This window comes from Otolemur garnettii, unplaced genomic scaffold (assembly GCF_000181295.1).
Source record: "Otolemur garnettii isolate 467f Iridium unplaced genomic scaffold, OtoGar3 scaffold00277, whole genome shotgun sequence".
Classification (NCBI taxonomy): Eukaryota; Metazoa; Chordata; class Mammalia; order Primates; family Galagidae; genus Otolemur; species Otolemur garnettii.
Window position 1 is genome coordinate 274,038 of NW_003852672.1, and position 9,751 is coordinate 283,788.

Here is a 9,751-nt window from a genome sequence, read left to right on the forward strand (position 1 = left end):
CACGGCCGCAGGTGCCCCGTCCGCCCGAGCCATGGGCTCTGAAGTCGCACAGCTGCTGGAGGCTGCAGACTTCGCGGCTCGCAAGCACCGACAGCAGCGGCGAAAGGACCCGGAGGGGACCCCCTACATCAACCACCCCATCGGTGGGCGCGGGCCGGGAAAAACCGCCGCGGCTCTTGGCGGGGGGAACGCGGAGGGCGCGCACCTGTGGGGCTTCTACTTGTACCAGCTTTGTGCCATTTTCCGTGTAGGGCTCACAGCTACCCGGGGCAGTAGGCACCATTGTTTCCTTGGTACGGTTGACACTTTTAAGAGGGTAAGGGACTTGGCGAAGGCCACCCAGCTAGTGAGGGGCCACATTTGTCTCTCCAAACTCACAACACGCCGCCTTGGGGACCCTCCCATCTGACTTCCTCCTTGCCCCTTCAGGTGTGGCTCGCATCCTAACCCATGAGGCAGGAATCACTGACATTGTGGTGTTACAGGTAACTTCCCCTTCTCTGCCAGGAGGCTGGGGTGGAGATCAGGGGCCTCATTCAGCAGTGGGCACCTTGTGACTGGTGTCTCAGAGTTAAGTGTAAGCCTGTCCCCAGGCAGCCCTGCTTCATGATACTGTGGAAGACACAGACACCACCCTGGATGAGGTAGAGCTGCACTTTGGGGCACAGGTGCGGCGCCTAGTGGAGGAGGTTACAGATGACAAGACTCTACCCAAGATGGAGAGAAAGCAGCTGCAAGTGGAGCAGGCGCCCCACAGCAGCCCAGGTGCTAAACTGGTGAAGCTGGCAGACAAGCTGTACAACCTGAGGGACCTGAACCGCTGCACCCCAGAGGGTATGCTCTCCAGTCAGCTCTGGGGGAAAGGGAGTATATCCACCTTCTGAAGACACAGGTTGGTCAGTTCTGAAAAGAGCCTGGGCGTTTTTGCTCCTTCTCCAAATTAATCCTACCAGAGCAAACATTTTAAACAGGGGGCCAGTTCACAGTCTCTTAAACCGTTGGAGGGCCAGACTGCAGGCCCTGGGACGAGTTGACTGCTAAGCAGGACAGGCAGCGGCAGCAAAAACGCCCAGCTGGCCAGATAAATGTCTTAGGTGGGCTGCATGTGGCCCGCAGGCCCTAGTTTGAGGACACCTGTACTAGACCATTCTCTGATCTTTCATAAGGTAAAAATACAGTAGCTAGACCAAGGGGAAGTTTTCAGGAGCTCATCTCATGGCCCTGCACCAAGCCCTCCATAAAGTGGGCAAAAAGCAATGCTGTCTTTGTCATGACATGAATAGGTTTCTGTTCACTCTTATGCAGGATGGTCAGAACATCGAGTCCAGGAATACTTCGAGTGGGCAGCACAGGTAGTGAAGGGGCTTCAGGGAACAAACCGGCAACTTGAAGAGGCTCTGAAGCATCTGTTCAAGGAGCGGGGGCTAACACTCTGAGCCCTACCGGGGTGCAACTCCAGCCTTGCCCAGGCTGGGCAGGGTTTTCTGCGCCTCCAGAGTTCCCTCCCTTTCCCCTTAGCCCAGATATCAGAGGCCAAAAACTCTCATATTTTCTCACCCTGAAGCTCTCCTGAAAACAAAGCTGAACCCCAAACGTGAGAGTCAGATGTAACCTACCCATTTCTAGTGTACTCACTGCCTTTTCCCAGTCTTGTGTGTATTTGCTGTTTTGCAAGACAAGATCTCTGGTCCCTCAGGGAGGTGGGCTTGTATAAATACTAGTTTCTAAGTCATTATGGAAAATAAAAGGATTTGGGGTAAAGGTTTTAAGTTGCTGCTGCTCTTTCCTGGCCTCCTGAATGGGGGACTAGTAGGCTGCATTCCTGTCTTTCAGCAGCATGGGGTTCCAATTGTGTGTGTCTGAGTCACCTCCCTTAGGTTGGAGGCTCACACCCTCTGATCCTGGCTTCCTTATCAGTGAGGTAGGCTGTGTAATTTTAAGGGTTAGATTTGATGCCTGATGGAGCCTGACATACAGGTATTCAAATGATAGCCTTCCCATTAAGAAAGTCGGAAGGGATGTCAGATGCAAGGGAAGAGTGCTACCTCCTCACTGGCAACCCTTGCTTGGCAGGGGACAGCCAGCAGCAGCAGCAGAATGGTTGGTCAGGTGGGGTCTGCAGTTCACATTCTCCAAACCACAGCAAAAAACATTCTTGCAGTGTCCTCTGGTTGTTAAAGGACAGGAACTTCCAGGGGCTGCCGAGCTGGTCCTGCTCTACAAGCGGACGATAGGTGGGGTCTAGGGGATTGGCAGAGCTTTGCACTCGGCTCGACACAAGGGATGACTAGGTGATGAGGGATGATCAGGTGGCAGTGGCTTTAGATGCTGCTGAGGCTTCTTAAGCTGCCTTAAACAGCAATCATCTAAGGCTCAAGGAAATTGTTAGGTCAGAAGCCACTTGGTGTTAAACCATGATCAAGCGCCATACAAAAAAATATGTGAAGGGCAACAAAAAAGTGTGAAAGAAAATGAGTTTCAGGATGGTCCTAGATAAAGAATGAATGAAGTTCAGTGTAGTCCCCAGGGTATGGTACGTTTAGGGGAGTTTTGTTTTGAGCTAGGTTGCCCACGCTAGAATGCAGTGGCCACATCATAGCTCACTGCAGCCTCCAACTCCTGAGCTCAAGCAATGCTCCTGCCTCAGCCTCTTGAGTAGCTGGGACAACAGGTGAGCACCACACCTGCTAATTTTTCTTATTTTTTGTAAAGAGGTCTCACTAAGTTGCCCATGAACTTGAACTCCTGGCCTCTAAGCTGTCCTCCTGCCTCAGCGTCCCAAAGAGCCAGGCATGAGCCACTGCACCTGCCCAGAATTTTTGTTTTTGAGACAGAGTTTCACTTTGTTGCCCTCAGTCCAGTGCCAAGGTGTCATAGCTCACAGCAACCTCAAACTCTTGGGCTCCACTGATCCTTTTGCCTTAACCCCGAGTAGCTAGGTGACCACTACTCCTGGGCTCATGCAATCCACCCACCTCAGCCTTCTAGAGTGCTTGAGCCATTGCGCCCAGCTCCCAGATTTTTTTATTTAAAAAAAAATTTTTTTTTGAGACAAGAAGCTCTGTTGCCCAGGCTCACAGCAAGCTCAAATTCCTGGGTTCAAGTGATCCTTTTGATTCAGCTTCCCCAGTAGCTGAGACTATAGGCACCTACCACAACACTGTTAATTTTTTTTCTTTTTTTTGTAGAGACAGAGTCTCACTTTTTCGCCCTTGGCAGGGTGCAGCAGAGTCGCTCCAGCAACCTCCAACTCCTGGGCTTAGGCGATTCTTCTGCCTCAGCCTCCCAAGTAGCTGGAACTACAGGTGCCCGCCACAATGCCCAGCTATTTTTTTTGTTGCAGTTTGGCCAGGGCTGGGTTTGAACCCGCCACCCTCAGTATATGGGGCTGGCGCCCTACTCACTGAGCCACAGGCGCCTCCCAACACTGTTAATTTTTCTGGGTTTTGGTAGAGATGGAGTTTTGCTCTTGCTCAGAACAGGCTACTCTCAAACTCCTGAACTCAAGGGATCCTCCCACCTCAGCCTCCCAGAGTGCTAATGATGATGGCAGCCACTGTTGTCCTAAATAACCATTACACACAGGGTAGTGCTGGATAGGCCCTAGCAGGACTGGATGGGCCTATATGTCACCATTTGGAATTATTTATTCACATTCAGGCCTTCTGTCATAGATAGTTATGAGACAAGATGCTCTAAGGATCAAGGTGACAGGGCAGTCTCTTAGGAGGCTAGGGACAGGGCCTTGTGGCAGCAATTCACAAAACTCCTGGGAGGATCATGGGGTATTCTGCCAAGACTTGGATCAGCAGAGGGGACACCCAGCCTACATGGCCTCTATGGAACAACAATACACCCTGCTCCTCATGGCTCCAACACCACTTATCTGCAGCCCCTTCCTCCCCAACCCCAACTCCAGACCCAGCACTATAGAGTAGAAATTCTTTGAAGAGATAAGATAACCACTTTAAGATGGGATATTGTATAACCTTGTTATCTATGAGAAGTCTGTTTAATATATACTGTGATGATTAGTAACTGCTGATGTTGCTTTTGCTGTGCCTTTTAAAAGTAACAAAGGAGAACTGGAGAGCAGAGCAGCGCTTTGAGGAGATATCTCCACTGCTCTCTGGAATTGCTGGCTTTGTTATAAATAAAAGTGGAATTGTTGCTCTTCTTATCCACTTCACTGTTTATTGGCTTGAGTGACAGGTGGGCAGACTTCTTAGTCTGGCAACACTACTATTACAGGCATGAACCAACATGCCTGGCCTGGTTTTAACTTTTTTTTTTTATTAGTTTTAAAGGACTTGGATTACACAATTTTTTACATTCTTCCTTACTCTTTAAAATATATATATATATATCAAAGTTTTAAAATAAGTCTGCAGTTTTTAAGTGGTTTGAAGTTTAAAATCTAAAAATTTTAGGACATTGAACAAACATTGATTCCTTTTTTACCTTTAGCATGCAAAGATAGTTACAAGGTGTTTGAGTTTCTCCCAGTTAACTGTTACTTCACCCATTGTTTATAATAACCTGGTACAATAGGCAGAGGACTTATTGTTCATATTTTATAAAGAAGAAATAAAAAGTTGTTAATGGTTTCATTTTTTCTTTTTTGAGACAGTCTCATTTTGTCACCCTTGGTAAAGTGGTGTAGCATTATAGCCCACAACTTCAAACTCTTGGGTACAGCAATCCTCTTGCCTCAGCCTCCCAAGCAGCTAGGACTATAGATACCTGCTACAATGCCTGCCTAGTTTTTAGAAACAGAGTCTTGTTCTTGCTCAGGCTGCTCTCAAACTAGTGAGCTCAAACAATCCACCCACCTCAGCTCCCAGAGTACTAGGATTACAGATGTTGAGCTACCTTGCCCAACCTTTGTTAATGGTTTTCAACAGTGACAGGAGAGCCTTAATCTGGGGCTCTTGACTCCTTTTTGCCACACTACTAGGCCTTTTGAACCAGAAAGAAATGAGTGACCACAACTGAGGTCAGCTCAATTGGGACTTCATAAAGATCAGGTGTGAGGCCTCCCTAGATCTAAGCCAATATAGTAGATATTTCTTTAATTCAATAATTATTTTAAACAATCAGAAATTTACAGAAAATCTGGAAGTATTTGGACAAGTAGTTTTTTTCTCCTGAGCCAGAATTTGCTGACCAGATGATGTAATCACCCCTAAATACTTTGGTATTTAGCCTTGAGTATCTATTGCTGTTATATTAGAAGTCATAACCACAGACCTGCCTGATTTCCAGGTTTTCTTTTTTTCCCTTTTTTCTAACCCCCCCATTAAAAAAAATACTATAATTGTATTTATTATTTTTCTGAAAAAATAATTTTTTTTTGAGACAGTCTTACTCTGCCACCTTGCGTAGAATGCCATGGCATCATAGCTCACAACCTCAGACTCTTGGGCTCAAATGATCCTCCTGCCTCAGCTGAGTCCTGAGCACCTGGGACTACAGATACCCACCACAATGCTCAGCTAGTTTTTCTTCTTTTAGTAGAAGACAAGGTTTCTCTCTTGCTCAGGCTGGTCTCAAACTCCTAAGGTAAAGTGGTAGACCCACCTCGGCCTTCCAAAGTGCCAGGATTACAGGTATCAGCCACTACACCCGGCCTAAAAATTTTAAAAGATTTTATCTATTCTTAGAAGTAACAGAGATTAATGGCTTCCCACACAGAATTTACTGGTATCCTTTTTTCATATGTGAATCTTTTTACAAAATATTGAAGCAGTAAAGGACATTTCACCCCCAAATATGCCAAATTGGTATGTTATTTTTTAAGGGGGGGAGACTCAGTTTATCAGTCTCACTTCATCACCCCCAGTACAGTGCTGTGGTGTCACAGCTCACAGTAACCTCAAACTCTTGGGCTTAAGTGATTCTCTTGCTTAGCCTCCCAAGTAGCTGGGACTACAGGCCAGGCAGTAGCTGCCACGACACCTGGCTATTTTTTGTTGTTGTTGCAGTTGTCATTGTTGTTTAACAGGCCTGGGCTGGGTTTGAACCTGCCTGGCGCCATAACCACTGAGCTATGGGTCCTGAGCCTATATTGATTATTTAGAGTTGAAAACATTTCTCTTTGGGAAATCTGGTAGCCTGAGTGCCTCTTCCCCACCTTAGCAGCAATAGCCAATTCATTATCTTTCAGAATTGTTTTAGTATTCTTAGACATTTACTCTTCTAAATTTACTTTAGAACCTGGCAATTCTAAAAAGTATCCAATCTCACTGGAATTACATTGAATTTATCAGCTGATTTGGGGAGAACCAAACTCTTTATACAAACATGATGTGTAGTATCATTGGGTCAATTTAGAGAACACTCTTAATAAGTCTTTAGCTGATTCTCTTATTTAGAGTTTACAGGTAGGCAGTTTATTGTCTACAAACAATGGCAATCATAATTCTTCCTCATCTGCCTTATTGCAAGGGAAGTAGTGCCAGGACATTGTTAAATAATAGCATGCCCTTGGCTAGGTCCTGACTTTAATGGGAATGCCTGTGGTGTTTGACTCTTTAGAATGCTGGTAACTTAATTTCTGAGAGAGATTTTGTTCTAGATTAGGATGTTTCTTTCTAGACTTAATTTACTAAGAGTTTTAATAAGGGTTAGATTTTAAATTTTTCCAAGTATCTTCCCAGCATCTATAGAGTATCATAAATGTTTTTCTATTAATCAAAGCTGCAGTGAGGGCTCATTAGCAGCCATACTTCTTCCTAATGTACTCTCATACCCCTCATCTCCTGTACCAGGAATTGAAAGCTTTCTGTCAAGCCACCTAAGCACATGTGGTCTTGGAGGATTCACTTTCTTTCCCAGTGAAGGAAATAGGACCAACCCCCTGAGAGGAAGCAGCTCTTGGGGATGGTGGTATGCAGAGTACAGGCCAAAGAGGGTCACAAATCAATGTGCCCAGCTCACCATAGGGGTTTGATACCTAAAATGTTCTCTGATATGTGGCCATGACAGTCTGCAGTTGAGTCCTTTCTGCCACTCTGCAGCCCCCAGCCGGGCCAGATGGCACTGGGAGTGGAGCCATCACAGAGACAGCAAGGCCTTTGGACTATTAGGAGAAACGTGGATGCCTTCCACTTCTCCACCCTCTATAACTCTGGGTCCCCAGCCCTCTCTTCCAGAGTTGCTCTGGCCCTGCTGGTGACACCAGGCATGTAGTCTACATAACCACAAGGTTTCCCTAGAGCCAGCTCTTGCTCAGGGAGACCCTGTATGGGGTGGTTACCCACGTGGCCTCCCTCACCTCTTCTGTCTGCCTCGGCGTCTCCTACATTCCCTTTGTGAAAAGGGTGGGTGCTTGGGCCTGTGCCCAGCTGGGTGGCCTCTTACCACCCAAAGCATAGTCTTGCACAGCCTGCTCTGACCAAGGGCCTTTCCTCCCTGATCTCACTGGCATCTGCCCCGTTTACCCATCACCGGGCTTATGGGTTGCCCCTAAATAGAGAAGCAACAATAAACAGAAAATGCAGGCAGAGCCCAGTCTGTGACAGCTCTGGGAAGCAAATTGGGACATGGTACCCAATGTGACTGTCCAACCCAACCATAATGTTAACAGGCAGTCTCTGCAGATGAACTTTGCCTTCAGGCCACAGGAAACCCTAACCCAAGCGGAGGCGAAAGGTGGCAATCTCCATGGGCTCTAAATAAACATCAGTGCTGTTGGAAGGCGAGGCAAGAGGGTACAGCAGTGTCAGGGAGGTCGGCTGCAGGAACACCACATCCAGGCCATGGAAAAGGCTGCCAAGGGCTACCTGTGGAGAGCAGGCAGGGTGCAGGCTGTGCTAGGTGCCAAGATACAAGATAACACAGCTCTTTACATGACTCGTCACCTCTTAGGAACCTGACGGAACCCCTCTCCATAGCAACACACCTTACACCTACCAAGTCTGCACACTGAGACTTACTCAACCCCAAAGCCTGTCTGTGGATCTCAGGGAGGAACCATTTTACTGAGCTGTGAGCTCTCAGAGGACAAGGACCATGTCTTAGGTCACCTGTAATCACTGGAGCTCAGCAAAGCGCCTGGATATGAGGGCGTCTATCAGTGTCACTGGCACAACAAATATAGCTTGGTATTTTCCACTTTGCTTAATACAAGTCCCAACTCACAGAACAAAAGTTCTTGAGCTGTATACCATACTTTGCCTGAGACTCACCCTGCCAGGGCTCAGCAACATTGAAAACATGTCAACAGCTTCTCAGAAAGCCTGGGAGTGACACTTTCTTCTCCCATCCTGTGGCCCAACCTCAGTGCAGTCTCACCAAGCTCTCCTCTCATAGGCCGCCCTCACTTGGCCCCTGCTCACCTTGCCTTGGCTTGTGGTACAGTTGAAGCCCAAGTTCTTGGCCTCAAGGCCGCAGTCAAAACCCTTCCGGTGCAAGAGGAGTGCTGTCTCTGCTGAAGGCAAGGTGTCATCCTGGGTGACAGACATCAGGACGTTAGTGCAAAGGCCAGTGGGGGGTGGAGCCCTTAAGACCCAAAGGTGGTACAGGGACAGGGAGGAGCATGGGTGAGAGGCCCAAGCTGAAGGGGCACACACCTCAGCCTGGAGAGCACGGAGGTTGAGCAAGTGGAAGTCACAGGGCAACGAGGAGGCCAGAGGATGAAAGGAGCGCAGGCCAGGGCCTGGGAGTGGCCGCTGGGCTACAGGCAGGGCCAGTACCGGAGTGTTCAGGTGCGCAGAGGTCAGGTGGCTGAGCAGGGATGGATAGCTGGTAGGGTGGCTGTCCTGGACCTGTAAGAGTGGCCCAAGGTGTGGGTGAGGGAGGGAGGCCAGCTGAGGGGAGAGAGAGGCAGGATAAAAGCACATCGGGCCATATCCTTTGCAAAGAGTTTTTTCCTAGGGAGTCTGGACACGGGGTGCCTGGCTCCAAGCAGGCACTATTCCCTCAACCCTTCAGGTATGGCCACATCCCACCTTACCCAACTCAGAAAGGGCTATTTCACCAAGCCATTTCTTATGGATTTTGGGGCTGGGCTCTGCCTGCCTAATATCATCACATGAGTGACAGCCCATCACCCACACCTCCCACCACAGTGCAAGGAGGACAGTGCATAGGCCTCATCATGGGGTCAACCTGTAATTGAGAAAGTGCCCTAGCTATGGTTGTGGGTTTGAGTGTGACTTGGCAGCCCCAGAGTCAGCCTGGCCTCAGGTACCCCATGGTGGCCCTCAGCTCATTCTGAGAGTGCTCAACCCTAAGCTAAAAGTCTCCAAAGCTGCTGCTTATCTGTATTCTAGGTTTTTGACCCTAGTGCTACCACCCTTCCAAGTGCTCAAATTCCCTTATTCCCTTGAGTTCCATTCCCAGGAGGCTAACCCTCTCCCACCTCACCTCTGTACCTGCCTCAAACTCCCTCCCCACAGACCCACTCTGCTCCTGTGGTCACAGTGATACATTGAAGGCAGAGTGCCAACAGTGGCCCTCCTGCTCAGGTTCTCCCCGGGCCTCTGGACACTCAAGGTCATCTGTGGTCAGCCCTGAGCCTGCCCTCCCCACCCATAATCTAGCCCAGCACTGGCCAAGATAGCTTCCTGTGAAAATGGAAATACAAGACAACTGCCAGCTGCAGTGGCTCACGCCTGTAATCCCAGCACTGAGGCAGGTGGATCACTTGAGCTCATGACTAGAACAAGACACTATCTCTAAAAATAGCCGGGTGTTGTGGTGGCTGCCTGTAGTCCTAGCTACTTGGGAGGCTGAGGCAAGAGGATCA

General features: G+C 48.5%; 2 protein-coding genes across 4 annotated transcripts in view; one reads left to right on the forward strand and one right to left on the reverse strand.

The window, feature by feature from the left end:
- The first annotated feature begins 8 nt into the window (after positions 1–8).
- On the forward strand, positions 9–1,763 carry HDDC3 (HD domain containing 3). The gene is made up of 4 exons (XM_003803077.2): positions 9–143; positions 430–485; positions 594–834; positions 1,306–1,763. The coding sequence occupies exons 1-4, from the start codon at positions 32–34 to the stop codon at positions 1,434–1,436; spliced, it is 540 nt and encodes a 179-aa protein (XP_003803125.1). The 5' UTR covers positions 9–31; the 3' UTR covers positions 1,437–1,763.
- A 4,606-nt stretch (positions 1,764–6,369) lies between these two features.
- The window catches only part of MAN2A2 (mannosidase alpha class 2A member 2), a 17,026-nt gene continuing 13,644 nt past the window's right edge, over positions 6,370–9,751 (reverse strand). The window contains exons 20-22 of one of the 3 annotated variants that reach the window (XM_012813570.2): positions 8,574–8,768; positions 8,340–8,431; positions 6,370–7,784 (exon numbers count right to left, since the gene is read on the reverse strand). In XM_012813570.2, the coding sequence (XP_012669024.1) occupies positions 7,781–7,784; positions 8,340–8,431; positions 8,574–8,768 (291 nt within the window). In that variant the 3' untranslated portion in view covers positions 6,370–7,780. Of the gene's footprint in view, positions 7,785–8,339; positions 8,451–8,573; positions 8,769–9,751 lie in introns of all 3 variants that reach the window. The other 2 variants (XM_003803078.3, XM_023508806.1) reach the window with 2 other exon arrangements.

Excerpts from the sequence above, each read along its gene's own strand:
- HDDC3 (XM_003803077.2), top strand. The coding sequence starts at position 32 with ATGGGCTCTGAAGTCGCACAGCTGCTGGAGGCTGCAGACTTCGCGGCT. Across the intron at positions 144-429 it reads CTACATCAACCACCCCATCG|GTGTGGCTCGCATCCTAACC; the intron begins GTGGGCGCGGGC and ends TTGCCCCTTCAG. Across the intron at positions 486-593 it reads CTGACATTGTGGTGTTACAG|GCAGCCCTGCTTCATGATAC; the intron begins GTAACTTCCCCT and ends GCCTGTCCCCAG.